The 20361-nt window shown below is 43.5% G+C and overlaps 1 protein-coding gene across 1 annotated transcript in view; it reads left to right on the top strand.

Moving 5' to 3' along the window:
* Positions 1-20361, top strand: part of LOC126188565 (semaphorin-5A) — a 678499-nt gene that overhangs the window by 408358 nt on the left and 249780 nt on the right. Inside the window, exon 3 of the mRNA XM_049930166.1 lies at positions 5407-5506. Coding sequence (XP_049786123.1) covers positions 5407-5506 — 100 coding nt within the window. The remainder of the gene's footprint in view (positions 1-5406; positions 5507-20361) is intronic.

Below are 20361 nucleotides of genomic sequence, written 5' to 3'. Positions count from 1 at the left end.
ACTTTTTGCACCATACACTTATCTTGTCTAAATCGTCTGATTACTTTAAAAGACAGCATCATCTGCAGACAGTCCGCCCCCGGTAACTGAGTGGTCAGCGCAACAGAATGTCAATCCTAAGAGCCCGGGTTCGATTCCCGGCTAGGTCGGAGATTTTCTCCGCTCAGGGACCGCGTGTTGTATTGTCCTAATCATCATCATTTCATCCCCATCGACGCCCAAGGCGCCGAAGTGGCCTCAAATCGAAAGACTTGCACCCGGCGAACGGTCTAACAGACGGGAGGCCCTAGTCATACGACATTCACATTTTATGTGCAGCCAGTCTTCTTTTACGTACGTAAGAGTCGATATCTCCTGCACTAACTTCGTAACCCATTACAAAAGGAAAAGATGAAGCTTTTTGTAAGAAGACTACATGCAGTTTTTGATACAGTGAGAAGGAAGTTTGAGTGAGACGCCACTGCCAAATGCAAATGAAATGCTCGGTACATAATCTTTAACTTGACACCAAACGGCGTGAACCACGAATAAGGACAATATGATTTGATTTTCGCATTCTCTCGGGAAGATAAAATCTCGTTATTCAAATTTCAGCACATATTAATTAACAAAATAAAGTCTCCGAAAACTAAACCCCGTCCGAAGAGGTCTCGGAAGGCCGAACGGTACTGGTCGACCACCTTGTCGTCCTCAGCCAATGGCGTCATTGGATGTGGATATGAAGGGACATGTGGGAAGCACGTTCTCCCGGCCGTTCAGTTTTCGTGACCGGAGTCGCCACTTCTCAGTCAAGTAGCTCCTCAGTTTGCCTCACAAGGACTGAGTGCGCCCCGCTTGCCAACAGCGCTCGGCAGACTGGACAGTCACCGATGCAAGTGTCAGCCAAGCCCAACGGCGCTTAACTTCGGTGATCTCACGGCACGGCCGTTGGCAATAAAATAAGTCACAGGATAAAATATTGGCTACACCCTCAAGAGAGCACACTGATCGCTTTAGGGTGCTGTAGTTCTTGAAGGACTGTTACCACACGGTCATGTCACCTTTCATATCTGTCATAATTTACGTCAGTATGTGGCAGTAGGTTTTTGGAATGACGGCAGTAAGATGGATCGATTTGGAGACGTGATACAATGGCAGAAAGCTGTTGTGTTTGGACGTGACCGTGAGGAGACCGACAGTGAAGCTGACCGATTTGTTCGTGTATCAGCACGGACTCTCCAACGTATCTACAAGGACCGACGTACAATTCTCACCGACGTAACGCGGCGTGAGGACAGTGGTCGTACAAAAATCCTAATCGACAGGGAGCTGGGAGGAGTGTCAACGACACTCGGTTTGCAAAAAAAATGGTTCAAATGGTTCTGAGCACTATGCGACTTAACTTCTGAGGTCATCAGTCACCTAGAGCTTAGAACTAATTAAACCTAACTACCCTAAGGACATCACACACATCCATGCACGAGGCAGGACTCGAACCTGCGACCGTAGCGGTCGCTCGGCTCCAGACTGTAGCGCCTAGAACCGCACGGCCACTCCGGCTGGCCTCAGTTTGCAGTCTGACAGGAATTTGCAAAAGTGAGCTACTCTCTAAGACAAAAAAAAAAGACCTACCACTAAAGAATTATACAAATGGGACGGAAATCTGTAGATGTGATGGACATGTACAGGCAAACAGTTGATTACAAACTTCGTGGCAGATTAAAACTGCGTGCCGTACGGAAACTCGAACTCGGGACCTTTGCCTTTCGCGCGCAAGTGCTCTGGCGGAATTAAGGCTGTGAGGACAGGTCGTGAGTCGTGCTTGGGTAGCTCAGCGTGTTCGGTCAGAGGGTTAGCTGCCCTCTGTAATAAAAAACTGAGTCAACGGCTCAACACTAAAAATGAATGGGGGTCATGGGACATCCGCACCGAACAAATGCAACGAACAAAAGCGAACAAAATGAGAACAATAAAAAAAAGATGGTAGAGCACTTGCCCGCGGAAGGCAAAGGTCCCGCGTTCGAGTCTCGGTCCGGCACACAGTTTTAACCTGCCAGTAAGTTTCGTTTGTAATCATTCGTTTGTCTATACGTGAACATGACGTCTACTGACGTCCGTCCCATTTGTACAGTTCCTTCGTGGGTTGTTTTTTTTTCATTTTTTCTTAGACTGTACATGCAATGAAAATTTTTAGTCTCGTACCCCGTAAAAAACCATTGCTCACGAGGACACCACACACATCAAAAGAGAAATACGGATATACTCAGCAAAACACCCGACTACGTTTCCCAAAATATCAGGAAGTATTATAGAAAGGGAAAGAACGAGCTATTTACCCACCAAAATGATGAGAAAGCTTGCTAACTGATATGGACGCTTGAGAGAAAACAAAATATCTAACATTAGAGTGTCAAAGAAATTAGGTGTAAACACTACAGGTGCTTACGACAGCAGGTTGGGTCCCGCCGTTTATGCGCTAGGCCCCTTGCCAGAATACTTTCTCTGCCGGATCGCTTTCGTAGACGCGCACGTGCCTGGAATACAAATTCCATGACCGTACGCTCGACGCAAAAGGAAACTTGCCCGCAAGACTATTTTCGTTACTGGGTAGCTCGCAGATCAATCAGTTGCGACACAATTTATTCATTCCGCTTCTATGTAATTACTTTGTCAGACGATCGTACCATTCACCAATGTGTGTAAGATTTCCAATGTAAACATCTGTTTCTCTCTCACTGCGCTCTCTTCTTTTCGATCTGCAATTTTCTTGCACGTCTTACAATTGTTAGACGTGCTCCGTGCTTCGAAAAATGATGTGATCGGCTGTTTTACAGGAGGTAACTGAAGGCTTTGTATCTAGGACACTGGATCTCTATAAATACACCCAACAAAGTTTCCCAATTACCTTCTTTGACACATCTTCTAGACTTTAGTATGGGCTACGTAAAGATCTTGTAGTTGTGATTACTCGATAAATAGTAAAATTCTCAAGGCTGTCAATTCAACTAAGTACCTGGGTGTTAAAATTACGAACAACTTCAGTTGGAAAGACCACATAGATGATATTGTGGGGAAGGCGAACCAAAGGTTGCGTTTCATTGGCAGGACACTTAGAAGATGCAACAAGTCCACTAAAGAGACAGCTTGCACTACACTCGTTCGTCCTCTGTTAGAATATTGCTGCGCGGTGTGGGATCCTTATCAGGTGGGATTGGCGGAGGACATCGAAAGGGTGCGAAAAAGGGCAGCTCGTTTTGTATTATCACGTAATAGGGGAGAGAGTGTGGCAGATATGATACGCGAGTTGGGATGGAAGTCATTAAAGAAAAGACGTTTTTCGGCGCGGCGAGATCTACACTCCTGGAAATGGAAAAAAGAACACATTGACATCGGTGTGTCAGACCCACCATACTTGCTCCGGACACTGCGAGAGGGCTGTACAAGCAATGATCACACGCACGGCACAGCGGACACACCAGGAACCGCGGTGTTGGCCGTCGAATGGCGCTAGCTGCGCAGCATTTGTGCACCGCCGCCGTCAGTGTCAGCCAGTTTGCCGTGGCATACGGAGCTCCATCGCAGTCTTTAACACTGGTAGCATGCCGCGACAGCGTGGACGTGAACCGTATGTGCAGTTGACGGACTTTGAGCGAGGGCGTATAGTGGGCATGCGGGAGGCCGGGTGGACGTACCGCCGAATTGCTCAACACGTGGGGCGTGAGGTCTCCACAGTACATCGATGTTGTCGCCAGTGGTCGGCGGAAGGTGCACGTGCCCGTCGACCTGGGACCGGACCGCAGCGACGCACGGATGCACGCCAAGACCGTAGGATCCTACGCAGTTCCGTAGGGGACCACACCGCCACTTCCCAGCAAATTAGGGACACTGTTGCTCCTGGGGTATCGGCGAGGACCATTCGCAACCGTCTCCATGAAGCTGGGCTACGGTCGGGCACACCGTTAGGCCGTCTTTCGCTCACGCCCCAACATCGTGCAGCCCGCCTCCAGTGGTGTCGCGACAGGCGTGAATGGAGGGACGAATGGAGACGTGTCGTCTTCAGCGATGAGAGTCGCTTCTGCCTTGGTGCCAATGATGGTCGTATGCGTGTTTGGCGCCGTGCAGGTGAGCGCCACAATCAGGACTGCATACGACCGAGGCACACAGGGCCAACACCCGGCATCATGGTGTAGGGAGTGATCTCCTACACTGGTCGTACACCACTGGTGATCGTCGAGGGGACACTGAATAGTGCACGGTACATCCAAACCGTCATCGAACCCATCGTTCTACCATTCCTAGACCGGCAAGGGAACTTGCTGTTCCAACAGGACAATGCACGTCCGCATGTATCCCGTGCCACCCAACGTGCTCTAGAAGGTGTAAGTCAACTACCCTGGCCAGGAAGATCTCCGGATCTGTCCCCCATTGAGCATGTTTGGGACTGGATGAAGCGTCGTCTCACGCGGTCTGCACGTCCAGCACGAACGCTGGTCCAACTGAGGCGCCAGGTGGAAATGGCATGGCAAGCCGTTCCACAGGACTACATCCAGCATCTCTACGATCGTCTCCATGGGAGAATAGCAGCCTGCATTGCTGTGAAAGGTGGATATACACTGTACTAGTGCCGACATTGTGCATGCTCTGTTGCCTGTGTCTATGTGCCTGTGGTTCTGTCAGTGTGATCATGTGATGTATCTGACCCCAGGAATGTGTCAATAAAGTTTCCCCTTCCTGGGACAATGAATTCACGGTGTTCTTATTTCAATTTCCAGGAGTGTATTTACGAAATTTCAGTGACCAACTTTCTCTTCCGAATGCGAAAATATTTTGTTGAACCCAACCTACATAGGTAGGAAGGATAATCAAAATAAAATAAGAGAAATCAGAGCTCGAACAGAAAGGTATAGGTGTTCGTTTTTCCCGCGCGCTGTTCCGGAGTGGAATGGTAGAGAGATTCCTCTGCCAAGCACTTAAATGTGAATTTCAGAGTAATCATGTAGATGTAGATGTAGTTAGGTTTACGTAGTTGTAAGTCTAGTGGACTGATGACCTCAGATGTTAAGTCCCATAGTGCTTAGAGGCATAGTCTTCAGTATTATTTTGTAAGGAATTGGTCTTTATTTCCTCCACTCTTTTCCTTCCCGGAAAATAGATAGCCACCGCTCCACCCCCGCCCCCTTCCAGTCCCCCTCCCCCGCCCCGTCCACCCTGCTCCCCCACTTCAGACCCTGGCTACGCTCTTGCTGTGAATATTACGCCGAAACTTTCCCGCCAAGGATGCTCGACACGGCGTGTTGTCAACTTTACGCTCCACTGAAGGCTATTGCGAATGCCGCCACCGCGCCCGGTGCTTTATGAATCAGGTTTAAGGAGGTGTGTGTGTTTTGGCGTAGCTTGCGCGCTGACGGGCCGGCGTGTGTGTTGCAGACCTGCTGAGCGCGGCGGACCGGTTCAGCGACCCCGCGGGCCGCGACTTCTCGCAGCTGCTGTTCGACCCGGCGCGCCAGCAGCTCCTCGTGGGCGCCAGGTAAGGCCACACCTGTGTCCCTCGCCCCGCCCTCAAGGTCACCCACTTTACATCACCGTTTTTTTCATCCGCCAACAGAAGGGTGGAGGCAGTAACTCACAGAGGGAGGTCGCTGTAAAGTGATCGGCTGCCACCGGCGTCCAACTGCTGCTACTGTTAGCTCGTATCATCCTTCTGCGTCCCTTCGCCTTTTAATATTTTTTGTGGGATCTAAAATTTAAAAACCTCTCTCACACCGGCCTGATTTAGCTTCACTGATCAGGATAGTAAAAAACATGCGTATATTAAGGGAATTTTCATTCACAAAGCAGGCTTATCACATTCACACAGTTCAATACTGTTCTATGCTGATTAAATTGAGCTTAACTTAAATTCCATAAGGCAGTGAAGCAATTTCGAAGTCTCGGTGCGACGAAAATTGTCAGTCGATCTCCTGAAAACATTTGTAATAATTATTAACTTTCGGTGATCCCTTGGGGAAGACCGGAGATCTGCTGGTAAGACTGTGTTAGCCTATTTATTGGAAGTAATAAACTGGATATCTTGAGCATACAAAACGGCAGGTTCGTCCAGTGTAAATCAGACGTTCCCCACTGATCCCGTGCAACACAGCGTAGTAAGCAGACGCTGTCAATAATAATCAGTTAAGTAATACGCGAACACACTTACTTTAGTTTAGTCCATGTATTAAATTCCTTCTCATATAGAATCTCATCAAGATGGCGACTAGCTCGACAATACATACATATACATCTTCGTTCTTTCACGGCTAATCAGCAAGATCTGAAACCTTCTTTTCGTAAGAGAAAACATAGATAGCAGAGAAGCTATTCCATGGAGTAAATGGACGCTCCAAGGAATAATAGGGCTTGAAACTACTTTGCATTGATAATCATCGTATATTAAAGTTTAGGAATCGGTAAGATAAGAAGAGATATTTCGAGATATGTACTGAGTTATATAATTTATAAAATTTCTGAAAATATCGCGGAGAGACCGCAAATAGCCAGCGGCATATATGTATACACGGTTTTTAAATAAAGGTATTTCAAAATAAGAAAACATGGCCTCTAAAAAACATACAATAAACCTAGCTGATTTGATCCATTATAAATGGTTTTTGAAAGCCTGCGACAGTGGAAACAATAGGTTTGTTTATAAATAAATAAATCTTCTGCTACCAGTCCCGATTTTTCTTTATTTTACTTTTCGTAAGATGCGTTTCGAGAAATAATTCCCATTTTCAAGAGCGTTTTTTGTGTGTATTAAGCCATTTCTTTTGATGTTGTCAGTGTGTGTGTGTCTGCTTCATTTCGTTGACTTTTACTGCATACATAAATTTCGCATCTAACTTCACAAAAATAATTGATACCCAACTAAAAATCGCGTGTTTCTTATGTATTGCAGTAAAAGTCAACGAAATGAAGCAGACTCACACACACTGACAACATCAAAAGAAATGGCTTAATACACACAAAAAACGCACTTGAAAATGGGAATTATTTCTCGAAACGCGTCGTGCGGAAAGTAAACTAAAGAAAAATCGTGACTGGTAGCAGAAGATTTACTTATTTATAAGCAAACCTATAATAAACCTAGCAATAGCAATGCATTTTCCACAGCACATAGCCAAAAGGGTACGGTAGGGGCGGGGGGGGGGGGGGGGGGGGGGGGGGGGGGCACTTAATGACAACCTTATAAAAATTTAAAAAAACAATATTCGTCAGTTGTTGTTGATTTATATTAATAACGTACTTTTTAAAAAGGTGTCAATTTGTAAATGGGTTCCATAACCTGAAAATATCTTTTAGCTCACTCTTAACATACCAGCAGCAGGAGGAGAAGAATGGGGGTTAAGGGGGGCGGACTTTATGATCACCACAAAAATATTTTAAATTCAAATTTAGATCGTTATTGTTGACTTTTACTCCCAAAATACCTTTTAAAGAGATATTGATGTGTAAGTGACGGCCGGAACCCGGCAATACTATGACAGTCATTGGAGAAATATTACGTAAATTGAGGGTGGGGAAGGGAGAATGGAAAGGAAAGGAAAGAGAAGGAACTATCGATATCAGCTGCTTCGGAACTTTACGCGAAAGCAACAGCGAAAAGTGAAAATTTGTGCCGGGCCTGGAGTCAACGCAGGATCTCCCGCTTACTAGGCAGGTGTGCACCACCTGGACACAGAGTTTATCGCAATCTCGCGCACTATGCCGGCGCACCTCCCGGCCGACCCACACTTCCACCGAGCGCTACCTGTCCGCATTTCCCGTCCGTGTCCTCCATGCTCGCTACTTCGAGATTTCCACAGGAGGTCGAACGTAACTTTGCATTCGAACTGAAGGTTGTGGATTCATTGCTCATCGAGGCAAATGAACTGTATGAACGAGTGGTGTCTGTTCTTTTGGACATGACCGAAAAAAATAGACACCACGCCTTCATTATCACTGCAGAAAGTGACATCTATTATTAGGGCTTAAATTCTTAAGTTACGTTTAAGTGAAAAATTTAAAACGTATAAAAATCTGTTAAAGAATTAATTAAAAACTATAAATATTTTTTCAGACCTTCAAAAAATAAAGTAATTGACTAGATTACAGTATTTTCGAAAGGTGTGGATAAAGTACCCCTTCCCCCTCCCTCGTTGGTACTGCTAGGTTTACAACCTATGAGCAGTTATTCATCTTTGCTGCTGTCAAACACATATTTCTGTTACGCGGACAGTATATCGTGGCAGTCGGCCGTGACCATAAACAAACGAGAACTTCTACAGCCCGAGGAGAGAGGAGCGGCGCGGGGAAATAAGCCCCGGCTCCATCTCGAAGGGCTGCCATCCTACATTCGCGTTCTGTGCTTCCACGAAAGCAGAACTGACATAACGGTCATGGGAATCCTCATTTCTCTTGTTATGGTGAGAGTCGCATACGAATCCCTTTATGCTCCAGCGTTAACCTCTTCAGTCATTTCAAAACAAGAGAAAAGCAACTTCCTGGCAGAATAAAACTGTGTGCCGGACCGAGACTCGAACTCGGGACCTTTGCCTTTCGCACTTGCCCGCGAAAGGCAAAGGTCCCGAGTTCGAGTCTCGGTCCGGCTCACAGTTTTAATCTGCCAGGAAGTTTCATATCAGCGCACACTCCGCTGCAGAGTGAAAATCTCATTCAAGAGAAAAGCAATCTGCAACACAAGGTAAGTTGGAGTAACAAAGCATTTGACAGTGACTACAGCGCCACTGTGTGCTGCGGTTGGCAGTGGTAGTTCAGGCCCGACCTCTGCCGGTATATTACGCAACCACCACAGTTCAAAACACTTCCCCGCCTCAGACTGCCGCGATATAACGACCATATACCACGCCAAGCTCTTAGACCCTAGCTATTACGAATGGAGTAAGACTAAGGGCAGATGTGCGCTACAGACTTAAACCGTACGTTGTTTCGAAAGCTGCACCCCCATGTCAGATGCTACCAAAACATTATCAGACTATTGTTAACAACACAGCACCTGGAAGGCATTTTCAGATGTTCTTCTGGTCTTAACTGCACATTTTTTCCAACAATACGACGAATTTCGTCGAATTAATGTAACTTTCCTATAGTGAAATGTTACGAATAACCAAGAAGAGAAGCATATGTTACGAAAAAGCTGCTTTTTTTAAAAAAAATTTAATCGAGCATTTTCCTTAGTACGAACTGACGAAACGTTCTCGATCTATGTCCTCTTCACGAAACTGGTGAGAACTTATTTTGAGATGCTTAGTCGGTTTCCAAACTTTCCTTCTCACAGGTTTCGCCCAAAGAGCTTTTCGAGTTGAACTGACAGTAAAACTAAAGTCAAATGACAAAAATAAAACCACTACAGTAAAAATAAAAAGCGCAACCAAAATTAATGTATACAAAGGAAAATATCGCTTACGAATGAAGTGTGATTGCTTTACACTTTACACTCTAATCGGCCATTACCTAAATCACGTGGTTCAACCACATTGCATCAGTAGTATTTATATCGTCGCAGTCTGTCCAGGGAATTGTTGCCGTTTTATTTACTACGCTAAATTAACATTGTAATCGTGTGCCAGCGAAACTACAACTAGCGACAACTGGGATCTGCCATTTACATAGGAGGAGCATGCTCTGAATAAATCCGGAGTCTCCTGGCAATGGTTCGAGCCACGTATGTCAAGTTGACCAACGTCTGGAAAGGGGCACACACATTATATGCAACAGCAACCTGTGCTTGTCTGTTATTCTATCTTCTTGTCCATGTAAAGGAAGAAATATCAAAATATACGGCAGGAATTGGAAGTTTTTGTGTACCTGCGTATACTCCGAATATGGAGGAAGAAATACTGCACAAATTCATCTAGTTCTTATGCTGCGACAGCTTATCTCTAGTGCTGGTAGTTGCCTTATGATTCCAGAAGCTGTGTAACTTAAATTGCAACTCCGGTGCTGTCTCACTAACCACGGGATTTGTATGTTTAAAACACTTACCAGAACTATCAGCTACTGTATATCTTTTTTATCGCGCTGGCAGTGTTGAACTTCACTTTGACAAAAATTTTGCTGGATGGGAAATAACCTACCTTACATGGCGATAGCGTGTCGTTATCATTACAATTTTCAAAAAGCCAGGTGTTGTCTTGCATGACTTAAACATTCGGAAATTGGGGCGGACGACAGTTCACAGTATGACATAACGTGGAATCGTTTGCCTTGATGGGGATTAGATTTTCAGACCTTATTGTATCTTACACAGGAAATGCATTAAATTAAATGCATTGAATTAAATCATGCATTTAATTAAATCTCAAAAATAAAGATTTATTTTTAAAAATAGAATTGGAAAATATTAATATCACGATAGGAAAAAGCAACAGGTGATCGTAACATTCATCAGTGACGAACACGACTTGTCCTGAAGCGTAACTATCTCCATTTATTCGAAAGGTACAGTTGTTCCTCCTGTATTATGCTATTCGTTTTTTCCTACTGCAAATTCCTCTTCTGAATGATATCATAAAATAACAAGGAAAATCGAATCGGATATCTTCACTAAAGTTGTACCGAAAAAATTAATAGTATTTTAGGAAGTTTATCAGCGTCCTCTATCCATGCCCTCAAGCGCAAATCGTAATTTCGTGGATCATTAATCTCTTATTCGCGTTTATTTCTGGAACTGCCCACCGTGAAGCTGTAACGGTAGTTCTGATGAGCAGAAATGTTTACTGAAGACCGCTCGCGCGATTTTGAATTAAAACAACGGCGTGTGTCGAAATGGCAACAGGTTGTCTGTTTTCGTTGCACAGATTAACTTTGGAGTGTTTTGTTTGCAAGTTAGTAATACTAAATTTCGATATATCTTTATATACACTTTATATTATTCTGTACACTGTAGAGTGTGACAATGTGTAACCTAGGTAAAAACATCGGGAATGGTAAACTACCGCAACGGTGCGTTCGGGTTGTATGGGACAAAACGTATAGCATAAAAACTTAATTTTATGGTTTTTATCTTCGACAGGCAAGCATCGAGAAGTCCGAACATAAGTGGGATGAAAATAACTTGAAGGAAGCCGTAGAAAAAGTCAGACTTCTTGACGATCAGAGAAGCTAGCAAGAAATACTGTTCCAAAAAGTGCATTAGGAGATATGTTTTAAGATTTACAAGGAGGTGGCCATAAAACATTCAGTAATGAACAGAAATCTGTATCGTAAGACCGTCTTAAAATTTTAGATAGCCAACTTATGTCTTTGAGTAAAGAAAAGGTCTTAAATCTATAGTACAAATATGCAGAGCGATTGAAAATAAATCATTGGTTTAATAAGAGAAAAATGAAAGCGGGTTAAGGCTTGTGCTATGTTTTTATGAAAAGACACGAAGACGTAAGTCTTAAGCTATAGCCGTATGAGCTCCAATTAAAACTTTTTTGTAACAAAAATGAGTCCCATACAACCCTCGAAAATTTTAAACGACCAAAATGTAAAGGGCGGAAAAACATACAAAAAATCAACTGACATATATCTTTATGAGCTTGACTGTTATCGTTTAACATGAAGAATGATCCAATACTGACTCCCTCGCCCTTAATTCTCTGTCTGCAGAGAAGTTTAACTGATTTAAAAGGTTGGGGTTGTGGTTGTTTGGGGGAGGAGACCAAACAGCGAGGTCATCGGTCTCATCAGATTAGGGAAGGAAGTTGACCGTGCCCTTTCAAAGGAACCATCCCGGCATTTACCTGGAGCGATTGAGGGAAATCACGGAAAACCTAAATCAGGATGGCCGGACGCGGTATTGAACCGTTGTCCTCCCGAATGCGAGTCCAGTGTGCTAACCACTGCGCCACCTCTCTCATGTGCAGAGAACAAAGTTGCAGTTAGGAATATTCTCCGTGTAACTACAGATATGTGGAAGTTTTTGCGCTAGTGAATGACACAGCTTTCTAATTAAAGCTCATTACTGTGTGAGGGCGTCATAGAGAAACGTGTGTGCGAATGTGGTAACGACAGCAGCGGTTTAACAACTGCCAATTTGCAGAGTTCGGCTCTGGTGATGAGTACTATGCGCGCAGTGTCACTAGCAGTTAAGGTGCAAGCCTTTCACTTTTACGCCTGAAAACGACAGTCACGAACACCGTTTATATCAGACTTAACAGCGGTTACTGTTATTGCTTTGTGAAACCATCCGGGTAACAAGTTACCACGTGCTTTCCTAACTTCCTGTGGCGCCTGGGAACAAGGATATTAAAAGCAATGAAGACTGTCATTGACACCCTCTTAACAAATCGTAATTTATAAACAGTTCTCTGCAACAACATCTCACTTACGGCTGCAGCGTTTTTACAGCTGGGAAATCTTGTTCAACTTTAGGGCAATTATACTTGAACTTGCGCGTCGTATCTTTCTTGAAGCCTGAAAAAATTTAGGGATTTAAGAAAATGTTATGGAAATTCTTTTAATGAGGTGTACGGACATTTTTCGCACTCAAAACAACACATATGTCCTCATAAGATAGATTCATATATAATAGGAATGGCGGTCAAATGGCTTTTATACGTTGAATTTTTGTAGTCCTCATTTGCGTGTTATATTACGGTATGCTGATAATTTTTACTTTGGGACCTCCTAATTACAACCGAATGAAACACAGTTTTCGTGCCATACGCGTTTCGCCTTTATTTTTTGCAAAGCATCTTCAGTGGCCTGTAATGTGTACATATTTTTGTTTATAGTATTTGGTTTATATTTTGTGACTATTTATATAAAGTTAAAAACATTTCTGGTAGTTGGCTTGTCTATGTCGTAGTAATAACTTAAAATTACCATTTCTCACAAAGAAAGAGCTCCAGTAAACAAAAAATACTGATGATCATAACGGTCTCTTACTTTTCTTTTTCAATACAGGACGCGGCGGTTCTTTACTGTTCAAATGTGGCAACTGAGAAGGCCAGTGAATTCTGTTATTTGATCTTCAGGCTCATGAAATCATTGTAGAAGAGTATGACGACGTCAGTGGCGCATTCTGGAGATGTACTACGTTTCACACTCTCACAGCCAATCGCTGAGTCTGTCCTGAAATGCCAGTGTTATTGAGATTGAATGCAGTCGAAACTATCTCTATCCACATAGTCAAAATAAGAGTCCAAAGTCTAAACTACAGCAAAAAAAAGTATCTCTTTTTCTGGACGTGCAAGTATGTGCATTTTACTCCGCAGGAGTTCCTCGCTTGGCAGAGCATTGACGTCTCTTTTTCTTAACAGGTCTTCTATTATGTGACATAATTGCGTCGCGTAGTGTAAGGTCACGTACGGTTACGCAGCTGTATCACACAATGGAAGAACAGCAAGAACAGAGATTAAGTCGCAGTTGACACTGTGGCGGTTAGGGATGTCGTTAGTCTGCATTTTTACGAGAGCTTCCCAAGTTCCAGGTTCACTGAGAGTAGTTGCAAACCGATATTGGAACTTACACTCTGTTGACTGATTCACGTTTTCGTCTCAAATACACAATTACGGGAAGCGAGAATAAATATATATGTTAAATATGAAGAGATACTCTCGTAGCAAATTACAATGAATCTACCAATTAAATCGAAACAGCTCAGTGTATCTCTGATGAACTAAATGCTTAAAGATGTAGAATACTACAGTTTTGCCTTATTGACCTAGCCCTCGCAATCAGGGTCTTAAACTCATATGTTGACAGAATGTTGTAAAATATAGAAACAGTGTTGACTCTGAATCTCTGAATACATCATTCATAGAACAACTTCTGAAACAAGAACTGTCTGTGATTCTCTATTCGAAAAGTATTATTCGGCAGATATCGTAGGGACAAATGTTTCCATCCATTTTATTTTCATTTGCCGGCCAATGTGTCGGCTAAAGCTGAATTGTGTCTAAATTCTTTTACTGTATTGTCGAGCCTCAGACGGTATACAAACAATGTCAGTAGCAAGAATTCAAGTATTTGACGCCATTCTTACTCCGTTGCTACCTCAGTTATAAGGGGTGATCAAATAATTTCCATTCTAAGGCTGTACAGACCAGAACATGTAAGCTAAGAAAGGAAAATCGTCCTGAGCGTTGAGGCAATCATCCCACCGACACACCAGGTTGAAGATGCGTCTCTGCTAAAACACCGTGTCTGTGCTGCTGCGTGAAGAAGTCCGTAGCAGCCTGTTGCATGTCGTCGTCCGACAGGAATTGTCGACCCTTCGAGGCCTTTTTTTAAGGGAGCGGAGGCGTTATAATTACGTGGGGAGAGATAAGGACTGTAGGCAGGTGCTCGACTTTCTCCCACATGAGCCGGCGTAGCTTCTGCGCAACGGCATTTGCGATACAGGGACGAGCGTTATCATGAAGCAGCAGCGCCCCTTGTCACACGGAACTTGGCGCACCATTCCACAATGGTGGTTTCTGACAGAGATGTTGCATATCTACCGATGTTTGTCCTTCAGCGGGAAAGAAAAGAATACCAGCACTATGGTCCTGTTTGGACGCATTTGGTAATAACGTCACCATACTTCACGTTTCCGCATTTACCGCAGTTGCGTCGGAAAGACATTAATACCACACTGATCCCTGGTCTACATGTCGGAGCTTATATACCCAGATCAGAGTCGCGCTACGTTGTATATATGCTGCAGCTACACCACAAACGGAAAATTTTTGATCGTCCCTAGACTCAGACACTACTTAAACTAACTTATGCTAAGAACAACACACACACCCATGCCTGAAGGAGGACTCGAACCTCCTATGGGAGGGGCCGTGCAGCAGAAGATGCCACATTGTAAGCACTCTACTCACCTGTTCAATTGAAGACATGTGCGGAAAAGTGGGCTAACCCTCAAATGTAAAAACGTAAGTATTTCCATCTGTTGCTGGGTATGGGTTGGTCTCACCCTTAAATATTACATAGGGTGGAAACCAATGTCAATTTAGATAGTTCCTGTACTCAGCAACAGATGGCAACACTTATCTCCAAGATTTTACATTTGAGGGTTGGTCCATCTTTCTGCACATGTCTTAGTTGAACTGTGTGTGGTTCCCATGGAACATATTGAAGTCATCCGATAACTTACTGAGAAGTCGCAACCGTTAATGATAATATTTGTGTGACGCTAACACAATATACAATTTTCGTTATGACACGGCTCCCCAACGCAATATTCTTTCTCTACAACTACGTCTATATCTCAACAGATCCTCGAGCGCTATGCACTCCACCTCACCTTCCGTATACGCGTCCCGTCCCCCATGTGAATCCTCTATGGCCTGACTCCTTTCACCCATATGCTCCTATTCCTCGAACACGTCCGCAGCCTTTACAGCTCCTGCCAACTTGATCCCCCTCATCCCCTGGTTGTTCCTCTCCTCTCCAACCCCCGCCCGCTGCAGCGCCTTCACCATTGTGTCCCCCCTACCCTCCACCACTACAGCCTTTCTCTATTCCCGAGGTGGCTTCCGTCAACTCCCCCTCCAATTATCCCTCCTATCAACTATGATCCTCACTCCCCCTTCCTCCCTCTGTCCTTTTCCCGGGCTCCCTGCCCCCTTCCATCCTTCTTTTTTTCTCTCCACCTACCCTCTCTTTAACTCCTTTCTCTCTCCCAAGTCCTTTTGCTTTCCTCTCCACTGCCTTCCCTGCTCCTTCTCGCATCCGTCCTGCCCCCCTCCCCTTTTTCTGTGTGCCCTCTCCCTCGGCTGCACCCCCTTTCCCCCTCATCTGTCCGGGTCCTCCCCCCCCCCCCGATACCCCTATGCCTTCATACACTCTAGTGCAGAGTTTTCCGTGAGTGTTCAGTGTTGTGCGTCTCCATTTTAAAGTGTTGCTAACAGAAACCAGACTGTCGCCATGTTTTTTAATTGTGTCTGTCCAGTCCCTAAGTGTTTTTAATCCGCATCATTCACCCCTTTGTTTTTTATATTTTCTTCACAACTTTTTCGCCATGCACAGTCACCAGTTTATCACCTCTTTTTATTGTTATATCTCCTCATGGGGGGAAGAATTGAAATACAATAAAGAAAAAAAATAGTCTATACTTCTGATACCTGTATCATTTCTGTGTGAATTTTTCCCTATTTCATTAGAATAAGAACGTACGCCATACGGGGATTTCGACGCCAAGGAGGCTTGCTCGCAGTGAGCGTGAAAGCGCTCCGCCGCAGTGAGGGAAGGCCTCCGTTGACGGTCTCGTGTGGGCTGCTGGAACCGGTTGCTCAACGCCCTGTCCTTGTTTGCACCTGTTCTATCGCTGTCGTCGATACGGGCTAATGGCTTCTACAGACTGACAGCTCTTTAAAGATTAATAAAAGTATAGTCAACATAACGCGATAATCTTCGCCCGTACACCTAATTTCAGTTGCGTACAAGAAACCGAAATCACGCGGCTCTTCTATTCGACCAACGTGTTCGAACGTCAAGTTTTCTATTTTGTTCATTCCGGTCCGGGACTACAACAAACTAAGTTCTAACTTATCTGATGAAGACTTGAGGCATTAATGGAGGAACCATTAGGCATTCGTCTGGAATTGTTTTGTCAAGACAATACCAACCAGTGTTACCAGTTTGGTGTCGGAACCCAACTTCTTTCGATTTTGATTAATCTATTTTCAAAAAATTTTCGCCATCCTTCCGTCGACAAAGGGCCAGTCTTCCTGCAAAAGGTTCAACAAAGAAATAGATTGCGAGGCGAAACAAGACCATCGAGCATACACACTGATTTCAGCTGTGCCAGCTCCCTGTTGTGTATCGTTTAACAGGACACATCGTCACTCTTGTCCTCGTCATCAGTGTTAGTACTACGTTGATAATTATCTCCCCCCCACCCCCCCAAAAAAAATTGTGTCTTTGTTTACACACACACACACTCGAGTAAATAACAGTGAAAATTTACATTCATTCTACGTTAGTATCACAACATGGTAATAAATCGGAATTCTTCAACTATATCGCTGAATTGAACATTGACATCCTGAAAGAAATGTGGTATTCAGTTCATGCTCACTTACAGAATTGTCACCCTCAGGTGACCGCATTCATAAGCTAGTTTGAAGATTAATATTAGTTTTGTCTTGGAATTCTTTTTTTTTTTTCGAACAGTGTGACACTGTGCTTGCTGTCCGCTTAAGATTCTCAAGACAAATGAAATTCTGACGTAATACTGAATGGTTAGATTTGTTTCATCTGCACCGATACCGTTCACCTGTTATCTCCAGACATTCTTTCAGAAGATATCTTTTTTATCTATAGCGGTGTTTGGGGTATAAGTGCAGAAATTTCTGTTGATCACTAAGGACCGTGTGCTGAACAAATTTGCATCAGTATTAACTTCACTTGCAGACTAATGATCATAGCTATTACAAGTAGTAGGTTTTTAGGCTGCTTAGCACCTTCACGTACGCACTAGTAAGACTTTAATGTTTACTTCTCCCATGACATCAGGCCAGATACTGAAGTGGGGATGTATGGACGCAAAACGGCCAAGTCTATACTGACAGGCATTGCCCACTTCGTGGCGCAGTTAGGACGGAGCAGAAAACATCAGATGTGAGATACAGAGGAAAAACAACTATCTCACAACAGTGGGGTGCATATTAAGATACCAGAGATCAAAATACCCGTAACACCGAGTATGTGTGTGTGTGTGTGTGTGTGTGTGTGTGTGTGTAATAACAGAAGGAAATAAAAATGTGACTGAGAAGTGGGTTTAAAATTCGGAATGATGTCAATAATATTCAATGATGACATTGTTGTCCTCTCTGAAAGTGAGAAAGAATTACGGGGGCTACTGAATGGAATGAACAGAACACGGAATATCGACTGAGAGAAATTCAAACAAAGACGAAAGTATTAGAGAGCAGCAGATATAAGTTTAGTAATAATTTAACATCAAATTAGGACCTATAATAGAAGTAATAAAGCAATTCTGCTACCTTAGATGCAAAATCACGCGGCACGGAAGAAGCAAGAAGGATGTAAGATGCAGAGTGGCACAGACAAAAATAGCGTACCTCTCCAAAACAAGTTTGTTCGTGCCAGCGTGAGCCCTAAACTGAGACGGTACAGTATTGTATAAAGTGAAGTGATTGTGGACTGTGCGAAGACCGAAAAGGAAGAGAAGCGGATAGGATCCTGAAAATACAGCGACCTTGTAAGATAAGGAACGAGATGCTCCACAGAATCGGGGAAAAAAGGATTTATGTGAAAATAACAAGAAGGGAAATAATAGAGCAGTGTTAAGGCGTCAGGTAACAGGTTCCGTGGAAGTGTTGGGAGCCGTATAGGGCAAAACTAGCAGGGTAAAACAGAAATTTTAATATGAATATGAGGATAGGACATATGTTAAACCATCAGAGAAATGTTTCGTGGGACTATAGGATTGTAAAATATCTTATTAAATTATGAAAGGAGTTGTAAACAGCATTTTGGTTTTCCTTTTGCTGCCCACTAATGCAGTTTTTTGTAATATTTTTAATTATGTGCCAGGTACGTTATATATGTGCAGTACGATTATTTATAAAGTTGTGTGTCCCTTATGAAGGCCGAGGTGTTGACAATCGCGCCTTTTTCCTGCTCTTTCAGTCGACGCCGTTGTTCTGGAATAACACTGACCCACATACACAAGCAGTGGACTACGGTCGTTCCCGAGACTCACAGCCACCATCTGTGTTTGATGCATTACAGATTACAACTCAGATGTACCGGAATTTAGGTGTGTGTGTTTGTGTGTGTTGGGGGTTATGGGCGCTCAACGTCGAGGATATCAGCGCCTTGACACACATTAAAAGGAACGAATGTGGACAGAGCGAATAAAACGCCGGAATTGGTCAACATTTTGTGTCCAGGAGTTTATATAATAATTTGATGACTGTGTTATATGATTAATATTATTGTGAATGTGTAATTAGTATCATGGACTGTATCAAACTTCAGATTTCGTCTGCTGCGACAATAGGGTGAAATGTGAAACGTGTTGTTTCCAATACTTACTTACTGTACGCCACGTTTTCGTATTAATATGACTATAAGACTTCAAGAACAGCGATTTAAGGACTTATTCAGTGACTGTGTTAATTACATATTTTTGCCACACGTGAACTTTTGTGAACAGTGACGGTTACGTTATATTACCGCGCTCGAATAATGTTGCATAACATCAGTGCAATATGTGACTAGTTGTTTATCTGTGCGTGACTGTAACAGATGGTCTGGGTGTAAATAGTATTTTATTCAACATCTCAATACAAGCAACGCGTCTGAACTACAAATCTGGTGTAGCCTGCATTACTGACAATAGCCTGCTTTCAACACATTTTCAGCCAGATTCGACGGAGTCGCAGCTACCGAAGGCATACTTGTAGAGGTAACGGCTACACTACAATAGGGCTGTTGATAAAATATTGATATATCGATGCTTTTCAAAAAAATATCGTTAAATATGGGAAATATATTTCCCGAAATATATGGATATCGAAATGACAATACTGAGTGCCGATATTTTTATTTTACATTATATTTTTTTCGTTATTTTAGGTAAATATTTGAAATTTTAGTAGAACATAATTTTACTTTCACTGTGTGAAGGAGTCCTACTACTTTTTTGGCTTTTTATCGCGTTCCGTCATTCTCTTTGCCTTTGTGAAGAAAGTACAGGTGGCACAAAGAAGAAGTCCGATTACACTGGGTGGGGGGAGGGGAGGTGGGGGTAGGAGCTGTGTATGGAACAACAAGATTTCCGATGTGAGGAAATAGCACACCACTTGCGGTGAAAAACGATTTTTAACGCAACTAGTGTGCTATTTCTTCACAGCGGCATTCTTTAAAAATAGTTGCTAAAAATGATGAACAAAAATGTGAATGACAAGATTTGTCTTTGCGGTGGGCGCAGTTGTGTGAGGGGAAATTTTGACGTAATCGGCAACATTAAACTTCACGGCGCAATTTTGACTCTACAACTGCTACGTCGCTGGCGTTGGCAGAAGTGAAAAAACAGGGACGTCGACATGAAGTGCTCTGGACAGATCCGATATGTGACGAAACCGAACGACAAATCTACTGGACACCTTCTACTGTGCCACTCACACGCGGTTACCATTGTTAGCAAAGTGTGAACGTTCATCGTTTTTCTTTAAATTCTTGCTGTAAGGAGGGGAATAAGCAGGCTACTTCCATGTTGATGTACGGAATATCTGACAATAAATCAATACCTAAATGTGCAGCTCTAAAACCGGCAGTACGTTTACAATGTGCAGCAGTTATTTTTATGGGCCTGTCCGTCCATACACTACTGGCCATTAAAACTGCTACCCCAAGAAGAAATGCAGATGATAAACGGGTATTCATTGGACA

This window comes from Schistocerca cancellata, chromosome 5 (genome assembly GCF_023864275.1).
Source record: "Schistocerca cancellata isolate TAMUIC-IGC-003103 chromosome 5, iqSchCanc2.1, whole genome shotgun sequence".
NCBI classification, from domain to species: Eukaryota; Metazoa; Arthropoda; class Insecta; order Orthoptera; family Acrididae; genus Schistocerca; species Schistocerca cancellata.
Note: the sequence above shows the minus strand (reverse complement) of the source record. Positions and strands in the feature narration are given on the sequence as shown.